The sequence below is a fragment of the Pseudorca crassidens genome, chromosome 8, assembly GCF_039906515.1.
Source record: "Pseudorca crassidens isolate mPseCra1 chromosome 8, mPseCra1.hap1, whole genome shotgun sequence".
In the NCBI taxonomy this organism is placed as follows: Eukaryota; Metazoa; Chordata; class Mammalia; order Artiodactyla; family Delphinidae; genus Pseudorca; species Pseudorca crassidens.
The window spans coordinates 21,352,982-21,372,973 of record NC_090303.1 but is presented as its reverse complement, the minus strand read 5'-3'; the positions used below and the strand labels follow the sequence as shown (position 1 = coordinate 21,372,973).

Below are 19,992 nucleotides of genomic sequence, written 5' to 3'. Positions count from 1 at the left end.
GAACCAGGGGCTGGAATAAGGTAATAAGGCCGCTGGAGAGAGGCAGACTTTCCCATTGTCATTGCATGGTCTTCTGTGTCTATAAAGACAGCATCCATTTCCATCCATGTTGGGTTTAAAAAATACTGTAAAAATTCATTTATAATAAGCACCCAAAGGACTAAATAGAAGATACAGTTATGATGACAAGGTCCTCTCACCTCTGAACTGGGATTCTTTCAGTAACAGCTATTTTTTTTCTTTTCCTTCTGCACAATAAATAAACACATAGTCACTTTTTGTATTTACTACTATATTTTGTATGTGAAGCAGTTTGTAGTTTCTCTAGAGAAGTATGAATCCTTAGCAACATTCTTATCAGACAACTTAAAATTATTCCTCAGCTCTTGTCCCAAATCTACCTGTTAATTCCAGTCTCTCAGCTTCTTTTCTTAACTCCAACCCCTCTCCACACTCTGGTCAGAGTGGACTTATCCCAGTGCCTCCTAGGTAAAGCTGAATTTTGTTAGTTTGAGAAAGTACTCCCCTTCCCTCCCTCCTAAGGCCCCCAGCAACCCTGGACCCTGACGTCTCTCCAAGGCTGCTCCCCGGCACCCCTCCTCAAATACAAATGAGCTTTGACTCCCCCAAGGAGCCAAGCTGCTTCCCGTCTTTGCATTTTTGCACACGCTGCTCTATTGCTAGAATATATTTCCCCATTGAATCTGCCTGACAAAGCCTATTTATTCTTTTCTTTTTTTTGGCCGTGTCACACAGCTTGCGGGATATTGAAACCAGGCCCCCAGCAATGTGAGCGCCGAGTCCTAACCGCTGGACCGCCAGGGAATTCCCTATTCTTTTTTTTTTTTGCTATAATATTTAGATCCTCACATGAGAACAGAAATATGACAAGCCCATTTGTACGCACACAACTCATTCAAGTCTTAACGTTATATTATCTTTTGACTTTTAAAAAAGAAATAAAATATTTTAGATACAATGTCTTCCACATCCCCCACTCTGATCTTATTTCCTCACCCGAGGTAACTACCATCATGCATTTGTATGTATCACTCCCATACATGCTTTTATAGTTTTGCAACGTATGCATGTATTCATAAGCAATATACAGTATTTGCAAGTTTTAATATTTGATAAATGGCATCATACTACATTTATAATTTTGCAACTTTTGTTGTTATCATTAATAGGTATACTCTAAGTTTATCCATTTTCACCACCAATGTTCTATTATGCAAATAAATCACAATTTATCCATTCTCTTGTTGATGTACACTTGGATTGCTTCCCATTATTTGCCAGTACAAATAATGCTGCTGTGAACATTCTTGCACAAATCTCTTTGTGTATACATGTGAGAGTTTTACTATGGTAAATACCCAGAAGTAGCTTCGTCATGCTGTATACACAAATACAATTTTTACTGATATTGTAACATATTCAATGTTACTAATACTATACTACTCTCTACAAAGATTTGTATTAACCGTATTTTCTTATTTTCAGTATTCTTGATGTCCTAGCATCTGGGGTCTTGCTGACATATACAATTTGCTGTCAAAACTATCAACTGGAAAACATTAAAATGAATGGGTACATGTTTTAAGTGATCCCCTCTAATTCTTTCTTTAACCTTGGAACATAAGGAAGAGAGTGCTAGTGACAACCTCAGTTTGGGGAATTTTTAAAGTAATATAGGTGTTATTTCTTAGGTAAAAGGTAAAATACGTGTGATATTGAATATATTTAAATTAGATATGAGTGTAGTTTACATTAAAATGTACAGTGAATAAGAGACAACAGTGTAGAAACCATGGAAACTTGGCCATACAAATACTTTTTATCAGTTACTAAACTTTGTTTCCTTTAGCAAGATACGTCAGTTGAGCCAACAATACTTGAATTCCTACTTTAACTGTGTTTTCAAATTAAATAAACCAATAGATGTGAGTCCCAACTTATGCTATTAAAATTTCGAGGAGATGAATTGGTGGGGAGTTCAAATCCTGTTCTGACGGCGAGACACGTGGATGGGAGCACTGAAAATATCTCAGCCGTAGGCAGGGGGTAGTTCTATGGCACGTATAAGTTACTTGGAAAGATGAGGCTTTGGGAAAAATTCAACCCCTCGTACCAATGAAAAAAATGAAACAAAAATACCACCAAATGGTGAACCAGCAGCAGATAATTTGTGAACGAAGAATCAACAATTAAGATACAATATTTAGAAATATTTATGGGCCACATATGCACCAAATTATACAATATGTCATATATTAGGTAGAAAAAAGAAGGCCTTGTATCTCCAAGGCAATGATTTACAATGGATTTGATACCAGACTCAAAATAAAATTTAACTAAACTTCTCAGTGAGAAGTTTCAATGGGAAATCCAATAATCTCCAATCTCACTGGAGATCATCCAATGAGAAATACTACTGCCACTCAGCCCTTTATTACCTGGGTATATTTTTTTAGCCCTCTGGAAAGCCAACAAATTCAACAATATCAACATATTTATTTTTTTGTAGATGTTAAAAACAAGCAGGGAAAATGTCTCAATCAGCATTTTTATCCTCAACACTTAGCACAGTGCCTGTCAAATAGCAAGTACTCAGTAGATATCTGCTGAATGAATGCATGAGTACTTATTATGAGTACTTATTATGAGTACTTATTATGAGCTAGGAATTACGTCAGCAGCTAACAAAATTTTCAGGAGTTAAATAATTTTCAAAATTCTCTACTGGCTTTTCTTAGTGTAATTACAGAGTGAATAATAGAAAAAAACTGAGTAAGAGAAAAATGGCAACATTGAGAGTGTGGCTTCATAATTGCTATTATCAATGATGAAACAAAATAAAAAAAACAGTAAATATATTTGACACTGTTCTTTCCAAACCTGACCAGGCTTACAAATCCTACAGAAAATTTAATTAACAGTAAATAAAGACAAATGAACTTCCAATGGCTTTTGAACATAATTTTTATTTAAGCATGGGCTTTTAGCATGGTTCACCCTAGAGTGCAACCTTTTCGTTAAGTTAATAGAGAGTTCAGGGCTACCGGGCCATTATAATGTTGCTGGTGTTGGTACAACTTCATCAGAAAGGTATGAATATGACCCGCAGGAAAAACAATCCACAAAGAGAACACAATGAAAACATCCACTGTTTCACAAATCACTCTGTTACCACAGACACAAAATGGCAGTTACTGTTAGTAAATCAGCCACAGAACACTTTAAAAGAATCTTTAGACAAGGAAATGGGAATTCCTTTGTGGGAGACAGGGTCTTCATCCACAATTTTTAATTAGAAAATATTTCAAGGTCAGGCATCTTTCTTATCCACAAAACAACGCTAAGCCAACATACATTTCAAGGGGTGTATTAAAGGAGATACCATATCTTTACAACTATCTTCTTGAGTAGGTATTTCAATGAATTTTCTGCAGAATATAAGTAGCCTGAAATTCAGCAGCAAAATATTGCAACATAAGTAAATACAGTGTCAATGTGTTGTTATATTGTAGAAGAGAACACATAAAGGACAAACAATGATAATTTAATCATATGAAACATGATACATAGCTGAAATACAGTCCACTTAAATAGATTTGTGACCAAGAATGTTAAATACTGTACTAAATGCCATTTTAAACATAAAATCTCTTAAACTTTTGTGCTTAAACTTTTTTTTTCTGTTAAACTATTTCTTATTTTCAATACTGCCACTGTAACTGATATTACCACAGATCACAATTTGCACAGACACATCAACATGAAGACATTTACTTATGAGAAAATAAGTCACTTGTCATTAGTTCACAGTGTGGGAAAGTGGTGTATACTCAGTCTTGAGAAGGGCTTTCAGTTAATCACCAAGTCCTTCACAGAAATTTCCTGATATCAGATGCAGTACAAGATTTAAAAGAACGGAAAACAACACATCACAAGTTGGAAGGAAAAATAAACTTTTTGATTCCTCATGGGTATCGTCTAAGTGACCTTCGTCTTCTGTTGTAGAAGTGCCTGAGCCCATGTTGTCGTGAAAAATTCATCATGTAATTTTGTTTGCGAGTGCTGTTAAAATCAGAAAGGATAGAGGCAGGGGAGGGAAAGGAGAAAGAGCATGTAAGTCCCATCATTGAAAGCACAATCTAGGACCTTAGTCTAGGTCCTAAGTTACCCTGATACTTATTTGACAATTTTCAGGGTTAACAGGTCATGCTGACATTACCACCCCAGGACAGAAGAACTAAAGGCTGACACCTGAATTCACTGCCTTTGGCCTTGAAGAAATCCCCTTCTTTTCATGAGTGAGGTCCGAACCAGAAAAAATGGTAAATTCTCTTGATTCATTGCAAAAGTGGACTGAAACTCTTTGGATCTTTAATTTTATTCTTGAACTCTTTCTGAAAACATTTACTTGGATGGAGTTCATTTGAGACAAAGTGCGTGCTGTACCCATTACCTTATTTAAATACACCTTTAACAAGTAGAAAGCATAATTTGATTCTTTCAGCAAACATTTTCATTTAAAGCTTAAAAAGCAGAAACAAACAAAGGGAAAACAAACTTGTTATCTGAATCAGCTTGACCTTCCTATTTTATGCAGTCTCAGGGGCAAAATAAGGAAGTAAGTTTTTTTCTCAGAAGGTCGGATTCCACTGCCTTCCTCAAACAACAAGCAGCTTGGGTCATATTCTATACACATGGCCTTATGAAGGAGACACCCCACTAAAAAAAGATCATAAAATACTAAGAAAGTATAATTCAATGTATATGTAAATATATGTGTATATATTCCCCCCATGCATGTACATACACGTTCATGCATACATACTCTACGTGAAGCTGATAAAAATACTGAAAATGGATTTTAGGAGCCTGTAGGAATATGCACGATACTGGTAGAGACAGCTGTTAAAGTTCTGGTATGGAAAATGTAATTTAAAAAGGATCATTATCCATGAGGTCACTGACAAGAATCAGACTCCTTTCACACATGGACTGGAGTGACAACATGTCTCTATGTAGCACTGAAGTGTGGTTTTTAAGTGTGAGCCTCTTAGTATTTTCCAAATTCACTGAGTCTCTTGAATACTGTCTGGTCCTAAAGTCTTTTCCTCCTTAATTTTATGGGAACACAAAATGCGTATGGAGCAGGACAATGTCATGTGATGTGCTATCACCAGGAAGGTCAGTCAATATGACATGAACTTGAGTCACGGTGAAGAGGTGGGAATGGATAATTTTGCACCGAGCAGTGTATTCTTCTGAGTTATTAATGATCAACAGACCAGGCAAGGTGTAAAATGATACTGTTTTACCTAGGATATTATACTAACACTTGTAACATACAGAAACCTTTAAAATAGGATTTTCTAGATGTTTGATCATTCGAAAAGAAGATTTATAATAAAATCTCTCAAAGGAAAATGCATAAAGTGAACTTCATCAGATATGTTTAATCAAAAAGCAATAGTATCTGTGCTGAAAACTTGATAAAAAGAAGACATCACATTGATATATATTTTGCAAAATAAAGTGCTAATAACTTTTCACCCTGGATTTCTATACTATAAAAATGCTAACTAGAAACTATAGAATGGAAACAAAATATACTCTGAAGACACTGTAGAGAAAAAGAAAAAAATCAGGTTTCGTCTTCAGGTAGCTTGACTATCCTCCTTGCTCCCCTGTATCAACCAAGTTGACCCGTTTCAATGTCACAGTTGAAGAAGGAAATGAACGTATCCATTATTCATTAGCTGCTAAAAGTACTAGTTGCTGCCTATGTAAAGTCTAGTTACAAAAAACAGACAACGACCTAATGTATTGAACTAATCAAGTGTCAGGAGAAAGAATCCTCTCACCTCTTTGGTCACAGTAGATTGGGACTGGCACTAGCTGGCTTCCTGCCAGCATCCTAGGACATCTTGTGGCCCTTTCCCTGAATTTCCCTGAGCTATTACAGTGGCCCCCCAAGCTAGCCTCCACATTCTCTCCCCTTATGAAAGAAACACCACTGAAAAGATACTATGAAATACTAAGAAAGTATCACCAAATGTGTAATTGTATGTATGTATGTATGTGTGTGTGTGTATCTTCCCACACATAAGTACAATTAATTTTGCGCACCAGTTTCAGCAAACTTTCCCTCAAATGCTGGCTTTATCTTGTTAAAAAAAACAAAACAAACAAACAAAAAAACAACCCCATTCATAATCCTTGTAAGTCAACTTCACCAGCTATTTCAAGTCCTCCACATGTTTCACCTTACTCTGTTTTTCAAGTCCTTTCATCCGCTACACCTCACACAGTCATCTCTATTCAAACTCACCTTGAGCCCCTTCCATCTGCCTTATTGGACAATCCCCAACACAGCTTCCTCAAATTTCTACTTATTTTTCAAGTATCACATTTTCTTTCTTGCTCACCCCCTGCAGTAGGGATGTTCCCCCCTCCTGTGAACCCTCATACTGCTCACTTTCTGCTTTGCTTGGAGATGATTTGTGTTCACATCTTGGCTCCCCATGACTAAACTGCGGTGGGTGTCGTGGATGGGCCCCACTCCCTCCAGCCCCACATCATAGCGCTGAGCCTCCTGCCTGACCCCTGGGGGGTCAAGGCATGTTTGTTGAACTTATGGTGACTTACTGATTGGATTCCTGTTGTAAATCATTACTCTTTAACTATAAGGAATAATTGCAAAGTTAAAGCAATGAAAATATTCTGTTGAAAACACATTTAACGATATAAGGTACTCAAAGAGAATTTAAAATAGTTAAAATATCTTACATGGAAAAAAGATAAACTCAGAACACTCAAGATATTTAGTTACCTTAATGTGACCGAGATGGACATGAAAGTGACCTCAATATCCGGGAACAAAGGAACATTTAATCTGAACAAAAGTTGATGTGCATGTTTAATGGCGTTAAAGCAACTTCTCCATATAACTATTTACTTACTATGGACTGATTTAAATTCTTCATTTTTGTATGTGAGAAAATAAATATTAACAGGTTGCAGATCTTTTAATACCTTGATAATCGATCAGTCCAGCTTGGAAGCTGACTTCTACTTTAGGAGGCATTTTGATTCATTGGATACCCTTTAATTTTGAATACATTTTCGTATCAGTAGCATATCTTTGGATCTCTGCGAATGTTGATATGCACTCAGCATTTGCTATAGATGTCTAGTGTTTTGTAGTCACATTAGAAATGGCCACATTTTCAAATCACACTTGAAACTAACTAGTAATTTTGTTATGTAAAGCATAAATATCTCTGGAGACAGTTAAGTTGGAACCTAACAAAGCAGACTTTTCCAGTTCATAAGCTTTTGAAAATCAAGCACCATGGGAAGCTATACCGAAGTGCTGCCTGCTTCGAGGACCATTTAATAAACTGTCATGGTTATTAAACTTGTGGCTTCTAAAATGTCTAAGTTATAGGATTGGGCATTAGGGGAATGTTAAACAAGTTTAAAGATCTCATGCTTATTATCTTCTTTTGTGAAGCAGATCTGAGAGCCTATTTTTGGTTTTGATACATGTAGATGTATAGTTATAGATAAACTTATAACCAAAATAATTAAGGTGTGGTGGAAAATTTTAAGGATTTATTTCTTCACTGTGATTATAGGGGAAAGTATTTTTATTATAATTCCAGTGAAAGCAGGTAATATTCATCCCAAGGCATATCAACTACAGTACTTGTCAATTTGCTTTGATTCTGAATAGAACTAGGTCCATTTATAAACTCCCATTAATGAGTTAAGTCACTGCAGGAAGGGAGAAGGATGACTTCTTGGAAATGCTAACTTAAATTTCCATTATCACTAAGGGAATTTGGGGACTTTAGACAGCATATGGAATAATAAAATGTTTCCCTGTTTCTGCATAGGAAATACGGATATTGCAAGTTTTTTCAAGAACTAGTGACTGTTCTCTCGAACTGCTCTTCTTCACTGGAGCCACTATCTTAGGTTATTATTATGAAAAAATTTGACTGATTTTTAATTGATTCTAAAGGAAATGGGGAAGATAGAGACTTGGCAGAAGTTAATTTGAACTCACAGAAATTTAGGCATTTTTACTGTTCGGTAATTTATTTTTCATCAAAACAAAATGATACAATAAATAATATTTTATATCAATGCAAAAATAAGAATCCAGTGACTGCCATTATCTTTCAGAGAAATACTGATGAGAGTAGAATGGTAAGCTGCCACTGAAACTAATCAATGAAACTGCCCTGCATATAAAAAAGAAAGTACATTTTACTTTCAAGGCCATGTGTTTTCAGGAGGGCTACATGTAGATTAGTGTGGGCTCATATATCTCACAAATGTAGAAGGTTTCATTTTTCTTTTCCCTGCTGACTGGGGATAGGAATAATATCTGATATTGTGTACCTTGGGGAATTGTAAGGATTAAATGAAAGCTTCTAGTAGAATATGCAGATGTTTAATAAATGATAAACATTTTACCTTCTTTCCTAAGTTTTAAAGTATCTCTATTAGAGAGCAAATGGAAATATATACTTAAAAAGGCCAATCTTACCTAAGGATATCATCTAGAACTCACAAATATTATGAATAAACCCATTCCCTTTTGCCTGTTCGTTTTTTAACTTAGAATAGAATTAAGAAGTCTAGGCATCCTCACTCATGTCCAGCACAAGAGATCTTTTGAAAGACACTGCATTTAATCAAAGCCCCGAGCTCTTTTCCACACATTCCTATGTTCACTTTCCCCTCATAACAAACTTACAAACTGTTAACATTTCAAGAGCACCTAACAAAATCCCAGGCACAGAGTCAAACATTCAAATGAAGGAATGCTGACTGGTACTCTGATCTATGCTCTTGTGCCCCTTATTGTATACATCAGAAAATTACCACAATTTGGCTGAACTCCGAGTTTACATGATCTATAGGTTTCAAGTGTTCCAGTATATTTCAGTATCCCATATAACTTTGTTTTCACAGGTTTTTTTTTCAGTTGCAAAGGTCTTCTACAAAACTTCTCAGTTAACGTAGGTAACACTGATGAAACTATTAGTAAACAGTTCCCCGGAATTAGTAAGAAGACTTACCTTACTCTAGTGGAAAACCAATGACAGCAAATAATGAAATATAACACAAGTTAAAAAATGCCTTTCAACACATGCAGCACTGTGATTAGTCATAAAAGTCTGATCAGGTTTAGATGCGATATAGGATTTTTCATCTCTTTTGAAAATAAAAATTAAAGAAGTTATTTCTTATTCTTCTATACCTAATATATACATATATTTAACTTTTCTATGTAATGCAACATGCAATATTTGCTCATAACCGTATGTCAAGGTACATGTAGCTATAGTACTACATTTGGCATAAATGTTGCATATAAAGTATAAATATGAAAGTAATAGTTTAATAACTACCATTAATTTTATTATTTGATTTTTCAATTATTTACATTTTAGAACATACTTATTCCTGAATATATTAAGGAATGGGCTCTTAAAAATACGTAAGTCCTCTATATCAAACAACACAATCAAATTTAATAAAGGATAAATATGCTTTGCAACAAATGTAATATGCTGTTCTCCATAAATCATTTGTGCCAAAAATGTGACAGTATCTTGATAATGAATACATGAGGGAATGGCCATGATGGAACTCATATTATAAAATCTGATAAATGCCTTTAAGACCATAGTTAGCAGCATATTCATTTCCAATTCTCAGCAAATGTGGTAATAATTCACTTTTTAGTAAATCAGTTCACAAAGGCTGACTCTTTACCGAGCAATTTGCTTTCAAGGTACACATGCAAAAATTGGCCCGCTTCATTGTACACATGACAGGTTGTGACTTAGACACGTACACAGGAAATGTGATGTGTGAATGAAATGCAGAGTTGGGTGAGGGAGATTCTTAGGGTAGAAGGATGAGTGCCCGGCAATAAGACAAAGGATTCCCTTTTATCCTAAGAAGAACCCCACCAGCATGGATCTTGTGAGGGATCTGCCCAAATGTATTCAAAAACATTTACTGAAAAACAAATATTCTACACTAGCCAATGAATTCAGAGAAATTAGGTTTCTGATGCTTGATTGTCAATGACTGTGTTAAGCTGCATCACTCAGACTTTACGGATGAGGACTTTTTGTAAGCTAGTGAGGCTGGAAAAAAGTGATCTGTCAATTCAGTTCATCTGTTCTGTGGCAGATTAGCAAGGGCTTATCATCATGAAGTGCTTTTCATGTGCAGGTTTTATTGAAAAACATCATCAGAGTGGGGAGATTACACTCTCAAACAAGCATAAGGCATAAGTGACTTTGCTTGTTAAATGCTAAAACTGTGGTTTTTATCTTTATGGTGTGGGGCTTATTCTGTATATCCATATTTATGAAACTCAAATCCTTCTGGATGGAGTATTTTAGAATTAAACCATTAAATTAAAAATATATTCTCTATCTTGCTCATTTAGGATGTACTCCTAAACTCTGAAATATTTTCAAAAGTGCTACATTTTTTTCTCATCAAACTCATGTATCTTCTTGGTTATTATGGGCAGTACTGACGTTAGACTCAAGATACCATGCGTGACCACAGTTTTTTCTTTCTAGGAGTTTTTAGCATGTGTCCTTAGTGCACATGCACAAAAGCTAAACTATGGTAATAAAGTTAGATTAGGGCCAATCTTTACTCAGAAAAGAAAATATGTTCTAAAAATGTATACCCCCAACCATTGGTTGCAAAAAACATATTAGTTGCCCTATCTGTGGCATTCAATTAGGCAGGGCTTGTATCTCTTGAGATATGCACCTCAGCCTCCTGTTCCCTCCACACTTAAGGAGTTAACATTACTAGTTCCTATAACTAAGTGTTATTATACAAAAGTATAGTTAATTAGGAGGATATTTTGAATTTAATAGGGTTTTATGGGAGTATTCCACCTCTCCATTTCTAAATATACATCTACTGCAGCAAAGTTATAATTAGTAATATTTGTGAATTGTGACATGAACCTTGGCTGGCTTCTTTGTGCTTTACTTGGTTGCAAGACACTTGGAAAAATTATTATATTTTATTTTTCTGAATTATCTGGAACTTCATTTTTAAGCTCATCAAATGAATGAATTAAAGTAACTGTTTTGTAGAGCTACTAAGGGCATATTAACTAGCAAATGCCTTAAAACTTTTTGCGACTCTTCTGAAAATAAGCAGTTTGAAAGAATACAGTGGCATAGAAATATTAAAGCCTAAGACAAGAGCAAAACATCAAAAACATAGTTCTGAAAATATAATTTCTTTGTACCGTATTTTTTAAACAACTCATTGATTGAACTCAGCTTTATGAAGTATTTCTTCTTTCCAAAAAAGAAGGAAAACAAAGTGACTCCTTTAGTTTTAACAAATTTTAACATATTATATAAATACACACACATATTTATATAAATATATAAAATTTTACGGTTACATGTGTAAAGTTATAATTTAAAATTATTCACCAGAAAACTGAATAAAACTCAAGTCATGCAATACTCTGCATGTGTGACAATGCTCTTTTCTCATTTGAAATGTTTTAGTGCCCTGAGACTTTGAAACAATCATGCAGAATAAGAGCAGACAGGTGCCTACGTGCTAAATTCTTCGAAGTCTTAAAATTCTGGAGATGGAATAAAAGTGAAGTATTTATAAATACAGATTATTGCTCCAGAAGAATACCAGAAATGCTAGGTTTCTGGTATCTTATATAATCTGACCTTATTCTTGTAATAATATCATGATTCTGGTTACTGCTTATAAAAATTAATACCAACAGCAGGTATACCAGAAGGTTCCCTGGGGAGCTGTGTGGTGAGAACCTCTGAGGCAGCAGGTCAACTCTGTTCTGCTCCCAAATTGTAAAGGGGTTATTTTACACCAGGGAGTATATTTGTACTTCTGACGCCACCTACTCTTTAATCTTAGTACACGGGAGGGAACTGTGGTGATAATATGCCTTTGAAATCCAAAATGGGTAACTGCAATTGCTTGGTTGGATGGGGGGATAAGAAATATCCTTTCAAACACATGACATGTTAACAATTGTCGTATCTACCCAAGGTCAGTATTAGCATCCTGCCTTCTATTGAGGACTGTCAAGCTTTGAACTTTCCATAAAAGTTGGTAATGCTTTGTCAGGCACAGGAAGCCCCATTAATGTAAACTGTCTTGGCAAGAGACTTGAAAGATAAAAACTGGTTATTGACTCTAAATTTGATTCTCAACCAGTTTATTAGAATGAACTGAGGTGCTTTTAAAAAAGACCGATGCTCAGGTCTCACTGAAGGTCAATTTAAAGCAACTAACCCGTAGGTATGGGCATGGACATCGGGACACTCATTGATGCTTCCAAAAGCTCCTAAGTAATTCTGATGTTCAATCAGATTGAGAAGTGCTGCTCTGAAAGGAAAGTAGCCAGAGCATAATGGCTAGAGGGTTGGGTTTTGGTCTGTCTGGATCTCGCTCTCTCTGGACTTACCATACATCATTCGTTTTAGAGCCCAGGTTAGTCTATTCTCCTGGAATAATGCAGTCTGAGGAAATCAAACTCTAAGTAAAACATCAGCCTCATAATATAGATTCAAGTGAGTCTGGACTGTTACTTTAAACTTCAACTTTATCTTATGGAGGCAGAGCCCAGCAAGTTGTCCAAAGCAGCAGAGCGCACAGTGGGAGCTTGTGTAGGAACCGGGTTGCTCTTGGATTTGGGGATTGACATGGATGCCATGCAAGCAGGTGCCTCAGTGAAAACTAAGACGAGGGCTAACTCAAGACTGAAAGATTCAGCTCATGGCTATGATTGAAAGAAAACAAATCTGGTAGGTTTCCTACCAATTAATCACTTAAATTTGCTTTCAAAATGACTGAAATCAGCCAAGGGACTGATTTCGTTTTCGATCTGGTAAACAGAATGAACATTTGAACCTATCTACCGAGAAGATTCGCCTCTCCTTGCCAACCACTTGGAGCCATCAGTCCGAACCCGTCGAGACATAAGCATTCCAGTTCTACAGGAACTAGATTGTTAGAGAAAAAGCAAGTCATCTCACTGTGGAACAGTCAACCCAGTTAGGTGAGAGCGCTGACAACTTTATTCTATGGGAAAAACCATGGGGAACACCCTTGATTTCTTAGGTGCTGGGATCGGTCACGAGGAATCTGAAACCACAAATTCTTTCTTCTCGTTTTGACCATGTCATTAAATGGAAGAATGCCCCAGGCATCTGTTGCTAGGACAGGTGTTTGTTATTGGGCACATGTCCTAGTGATACTCTGTACATAGACCAGTACAGATCCTTTTTCTTTTCAGGATGTCATTCCATTTTATAAGGCAACTCAGATCTGGTAGTAGGCATTGTTTCCCATTTACCTGGAGACTTCTGTTCGATGCAATTTAATTAATATTGTCAAACCCTTAAATAAACCTTTGCTTATTGAAGTTTCTAAGTTATATTAAATTATATTTGGGGCTTTGTTATTTCACTGTTGACTAGAGCTGTAGTTTGCAATTGTGGAAGAGTATAAGCCAAAGTGGTCCCATGGGGGTTTCTCATCAGGGACAGTTCTTACTGAATTAAGGAGCATGCCATATCAAAGAAATTTCAAACCTTTCTGAAATGGACATGAGATGCTATGTATCAGATACTCACAGGACGACCTCCACATGGTCCAAAGCCCATTGATCATGACCTGTTCCATTGTGGCGTGGCTGCCACCAGCGCAATAAAACTCCTTTCATCCGTGCCTCCCTGGGTCACAGATAGAAGGACAGAGAGATTAAACACTAGAACACAGAGAACTTTCTGGTAGGTGACTTCCAGACTTCAACTACAATAGTCTAATCTTAATCAACATAACTTTGGGTATGGAATTTAGATTTGCTCAGGTCATAGTATTCTCCTAAGCAGCATCAAGTGTTATTGGCTACTCAAGGATTTGCAATCCTTCTACATGTCTCTCCCTTCTTCCCCTTGCTCCACTAGTACCTGGAAGAGTCACATCTTTAGTCAACAAATGTGACGTGCCTTCTATGTGACGGGCACCGTACTAGACGCTGGGGTACCATGCCAGGCAAAACTGACTAAGCTGCCTATCCTCAGCAAATTTTTAAACCGGTGTACCCAACGGAAGATTAAAAATGTTGTTTCCTAAACGACTAGAAACACTGGTTACTGGGAGGGAAATATGCAAACACACCCTTGTATTTAATTGCTTTTCTCTCTTCCCTCTCGACCTTATCCTGGCTCCCAGTTGTGCCTGTTGTCCTAATAGAAAACGGTAACACAACTCTGGAGATCTGGATTAGTCTTGGTTCTGCCACCACCTACTTTTGCGGCGCTGGTTCAGTAACTTCACCAAACTCTGTTTATTGTTAGGATCATGTGTGACACCATGCTTTTGCTCTCTGACCGCTTACAGGGGGACGTTGTAGGACACCCTCTGAGCCTGTGTGAAGTCCTTCGGCTGGTGCTGCGCGATGACGTGCCAGGTGATCCCGTTGTTGACACTGTACTGCAGCAGCACGGCCTTGTCCACGGAGTGGGGGCCACTCAGGTCGCTGTTGCAGCTGTCTGTCTGCGATGTACTCCCAATTTGCAAAACAAACATGATTTTGCTGAACAAACACAGGGGAAACCACGTGTAAACAAAAGTCAGGAAGTATTCAAGGAGTTATACGTTCTACTTTTTTATCTTTCTCGTTCCTAAAGTCCATAATTTTCACGTTCATAATATAGTAAAAATAGAAGCATCCAGTCTTATGACTAAGTCACATAAATAACAAAATTTATTGAACTTATCTTTTACATCATACATATGAAAAATAAGCCCAGAAGGCTGGTGTTCTACACGGTGAAAATTTTGACTTTCAAAGATCTTTTTTCTTCTTATGATATTAGAAATCTTGTTAGAGTATTTCTCCTGAAACACCTTCTGTTCTCTGCAAAGTGATATGGGCCAAATAGGCAGCTGAGGACATGGAGAGGACAAGAAATAAAACCACAGTATTTATGCTACATGCTTTTTACAAATAGCTTCAAGCTGGACAGAATCTGGACAAGGATAAATCATCATGTTTATTTTAGGAAAGGATGTCTGGAGATCAGAGCAGAGGGAAAACTGAGTTAGACGCACAGGCTCTGGACAATATCTGCTATCGTGTTTGACGTGTCCTTTTGTTTTTCACAGGCATCCTTGCCCTTAGAAGATACAGTTTTTAAACATAGGAAATCTATCCTCGTAAGATTCCTAGTGATTAACAGGTGGTCAAATAAAGAGCCTGACTTAAACTGGTAAATGCATTATTTAAATGCATTAATTAATTTAAAGCAAAGTTACTTGCCTGACATGGTGTGCAATCATTAACTAAGTGGCTAGTTGTAGCTATATATGGGGTCAAGGAAGACATCAGGTTGATCTAGATGATGCACATCTCTTTGGTAGGAAAAAAATTGGGGGTGGGTGGACACAACAACTTCTGACGTCTATGGTTAGTTATATGGTTACTCTACAGGAATTAATTTTTTAATATTTTTATTGTTTATCATACTGAAGGCCCCCCAACCTGCCTTTCTGCCTCTGAAAATACATTACTAATATTAAGCTTCAAGTAAACATCTACATTCCAACTAACCCAACATTTAATTCTCAAAAATACTCACGCACTTTTCAGCATTCAGTGAGTAGTCTAGTATTTTGCAACCTTTATAAAGCCTTGGAATCTCTTCTTGAATTACACAGACAATAAGCTGTTTTTGTTCTGGCTAAGGTGGTAGAGCTGGGAAGGGCAGGTGGGGAAGGAACCCTCTTGGGTCTCTTTTTCTCTGTCCTCTCTATTCTGCATTACCGTGCAGCTCATAAAGCATGTGAACTTTTAAAGTTCCCAGCCATCCAGCCATCGGTCCTCCACTTCCTTTTATAGCTACATATGCTAAATACAGGAATATGTATGTTTGCATTACTACGAATCTTCTTCACATTCACATTTATATTTACATGCTTGCATATGTTCCATATTAAATTATCTAGATAGATTATTCATAACCAATTATTTATTTTTGCCAACTTTATTGAGATACAACTGGCCTCTAACATAGTATAAGTTCACGATGTTCAACATGTTGATGTGATACACTTATCCATTTCTTATATTTGGCCATTTCTCCAGGCTTATGCCTATGTTACCAACACTCAGCCAGTGTGTGTGAAGAGATACAAGGTAATTCTACACTCAATTTAAGCAAAGCGTAATTCTGAGTTGTGAAAACATATAATGCTTTTTCATACCAAATTCAGATGATATTTAGGTTTCCACTGCTTAGTGACACCTGTGCCATAAAGTTCATGATCATGGCTAACAGCAGACAATGAGGCGCTTGTGACTGATTCTATGTCTGGACTACAACCTGGGAGTTGTATTACCTTGCTCGAGTGAGATCCAGAGGTTTGGTGGCAGCTTGCCTTATTTGACAGCCGTTAAAATAGAGTGAGTCTCCATGGGCATAGGGTGCCAGCTGCCCACAGCCACTTCCTATCACTCCACCTTGAATAGTCTCCCAGTTTGCCTCAGTGACTCTTGCGGACTCAAAATTATCTTTAATATAACTGGGAAGATCATGACTGAAAACAGAGCAATCATCTCCTAGAGGGAAAGGAATAGTTGCAAAAATTAGCTGGAACAAGCAGAATCACCAAAGATTAAGAACAAGCATTCAATTTCAGATTTAATCCAATCAATTTCAGATTTATTGTAAGAATGACAAAATACCAAGCAGATATAGACTCCCAGAAATACATGTTTCTCTTTTATTTCAGTTGACTTGTGTTGCTGAAAAATACCATGATCTTTGAGTCAATGTTTACTAAAATATGTAGGTGCTAATGTGCTTATTTCTTGTATAAGCCCATTGTTAAAAAACTACAGCATCTGGTTGGGCCTGTATGTTTACCAATGACATATCTCCAGAGGGTGATCTCACCCCAGCATTAGAGACAACCTAATTTCTGGTCCCCTAGCATGATTTTGTAGCAGAAAATAAGTCATGTTCTTGTTCTCCTTCTAGCTCTTATATTTGATGATTCTTGACAGCAGAGTCTATATTTTATTCATTGTTGGATCCCAGCACCTAGCACAATATTGAGCACATATAAAATATTCCATCATGAAGCTGGGATAAATACATGAATAAAAAACTGGAAGTGTCTCTCAGAGACCACAGATCTGAAATATGGGCATTTAAGGAAGGTGCTACTTTAGCTAATGTGTATGTCTTCGCATTTCTCCTTCATTGCAACAGCACGACTTTTCTCAACGTGTACAACAGTTCAAAATCAAAAGGTCATAGCTCTGTTGGATCAGAGAAGAGGGCAAATTCCAGACACCTAGGACTCCTTGTGAGACATCTGATTTGTTCATTTGCCTAAAGTTCACATTCTCCAGCTAATCTACAAACAGACCCAGTTGGTCTCAGCGGTAATGAGACCAGGGGAAAAAGATGGCGGCTAAGTCATTTCTAACCTCAGAGATGTGCAGCGGTCTACATTTACCATACTCATTTCACTTGGAGGCAAGGAAGTAGTATCCACCAAGAAATCTAAATGGATTCTACTCAATTCAAATCGATGGGTTCTTCCATTGTACCCTTGGGGAAGCTATATAATTTGGTCCTCTTTGGATAACTCTCTCAGCTCTGAGAGACAGCAAGGCTGACTGGAAAGGACAACTTGAGTTCTGGTCTTCTTACTGACATGTACTTGCTATGTGACCTCAGGCAAGTCACTTAACCTCCCTGAGCCTCAGTTTCTTTACCTGTAAAGTGGGAATAATGATATTAACCATAGCTAATTTATGGGGACTATCATAAATACTAAATGACTCTGCTGAATGTATTGGTGGATACTGTGTAAATGGTAAAGGATGAGGCAGTGCAAGGATTCACTCAGAAAAGATTTACTGTGCATTGCTATTAGGCTCCAAGGGTATAATGGTAATTGGATAGAGTGAACTTTGTAACATAGAGGCTGAAACCTATGAGAAACATTGCATCAAAAGAAAGCAGGGCTGCAGGCCTTCAAACAGGCTGACATAGCAAGCTCCTGTTAGGAGTTGACTGAATACTCTGCCCCAAATACACAGTTAGCCTCTGGAAATTCAAGCAGTAAAAGTATATTTTTTTGAGTCATGAAGGTTTTTTCGTATGTGACAGAGTGACCTGGGAAACAGAACATCTTGAATTGTCGGCTCCATCTTGGGAGGACAGTGGCTGCTCCTTTCCCGGTCCAGGGAGAAGGAATATTGGTCCAGTATCTAGGGACAGGCAGCCAGGCCAGGCAGAAGAGAGGTCCAGAGTGGAAATCAAGTGTGAAAGGTAGGGGTTGGAGCAGGGAGTTATATGGAAGTTGGAGAATGTGAGGTACCACAGAATATCCTGGGAGGATAAAATCTGCATTTTTAAAAATTCAAGGAACATAGCATAAAATTAACCTTGGTAATTCATGCCAGAGGTAAATATCTATGTGATCAAAGAGTGTATCATCTATCTCAAATCCCTCAGGCCAGAGTTTCTATCCATTTCCTAGCAGCCTTTGCACACATGTTGAGATGAGAACTCCATGGTCTCCTGTGTCAAGAACGACAAAATGGGATTCTGACCTTGGAAACTTTCATCGCAGATGCAGATGGCGCCGGTGGTGCAGTACCCGTGCCCACTGCAGAGCTTGGGGCAAGCCTCTCCGATGTACACGTGGTCAATTGCCCAGCTCTGCTTCTCCGTTTCTTCGCCCTTCTGGATCCAGCGAAACTGGGTTGCACTGAAAGTCCCACAGAGAGCAGAAGGGATCCAGGAGGCTGTTATTTTCCACGGCTACGTCCAGCATCCAGCCTCTGGGAATGGGGGCTATTTCTAAGAAAAGGGCTTCCCAAACTTCTCCCCGAAGCATCCGATTGGTGGAGGTGAGTGGTGTACCCCTCACATTCTAGGAGTATATACCCCAAAAGCCCTGAAAATTTTACGTGAATTTCCTATTCTGTTCCATAATAAACCTATTTTTCCTGTAGTGGTGTATCATTTTCAAATCTTTGAGGAAAATAAATGCTGCTCTAGGAAGACTGTGCTCCATTATATTTACCCTGCAGCTTTGCGTAACCCAACCAGCCTGGCAGAACCCAGAGGGGACTGATTCTGCGAGGAGCAGCACAGCCTTTGGGGGCACAGAACACCGGGGCAGATACGGTGCCAAGTCCAAGTCTCTGGGCATTTGTGACTCTGGGCCTGTGATTGAGTTTGGTGTGTGCTGTGGTATTTAATCAAAAGAAAATCTGACGTGTATGAATCATTTACCGACAAGATCCTATTTCTTCTTGGGACATGCAATTGCCATTTAGGGGCATGAGTTGGTGAGAGGAGGCGGAGATGAGGGGAAAGGGTACTAGGGCTGCAACTAAAAGTCTAGCCTCATTTTATCAGTTGCTCTCGCCTCACTGTATGTGCTCTGCCGAGACAGGCAGATGATTCCACCAAGTTGACCTTAGTACGCAACCTACCTGGAGGAGACATGGTCAGGCAGCTGGATGGTGATTCTCTTCCAGCTGGAGCTGTTGACAGCATTGTAGATGGTGGCTTCATGGAACTGGAAGGGGGAACAGCCAATGCTGTTTGAAGAGGAAGGAAGGCATTGGGTCTGAACGAGCTGCCAGGAGTCGGACCTGCAGAAACCAAAAAGGCTGCATTAGACAGCTCTTCAGAGAAGTACATGACCTGTCTTATGTCAAGGGAATGCTTTAGGGCTGGGTTAAATTAAGACATTTTAATGTAACTTTCCTATTTCCTATATATATTTATAATTACAGATAATAAAAGAAAAATTGAAAACTATCTCATATGAGATAGATCCTAACTCTTTTCAGGCACATTAATATATTCACAGATGACAGAA

At 37.8% G+C, this 19,992-nt stretch overlaps 1 protein-coding gene across 4 annotated transcripts in view; it reads right to left on the bottom strand.

Moving 5' to 3' along the window:
- Positions 1-2,967: 2,967 nt before the first annotated feature.
- The window catches only part of RELN (reelin), a 521,022-nt gene continuing 503,997 nt past the window's right edge, over positions 2,968-19,992 (bottom strand). The window contains exons 59-65 of one of the 4 annotated variants that reach the window (XM_067746001.1): positions 19,601-19,762; positions 18,710-18,867; positions 16,480-16,699; positions 14,477-14,674; positions 13,710-13,808; positions 9,111-9,116; positions 2,968-4,083 (exon numbers count right to left, since the gene is read on the bottom strand). In XM_067746001.1, coding sequence (XP_067602102.1) covers positions 3,987-4,083; positions 9,111-9,116; positions 13,710-13,808; positions 14,477-14,674; positions 16,480-16,699; positions 18,710-18,867; positions 19,601-19,762 — 940 coding nt within the window. In that variant the 3' untranslated portion in view covers positions 2,968-3,986. Of the gene's footprint in view, positions 4,084-9,110; positions 9,247-12,992; positions 13,077-13,709; positions 13,809-14,476; positions 14,675-16,479; positions 16,700-18,709; positions 18,868-19,600; positions 19,763-19,992 lie in introns of those variants that run through there. The other 3 variants (XM_067745999.1, XM_067746003.1, XM_067746000.1) reach the window with 3 other exon arrangements.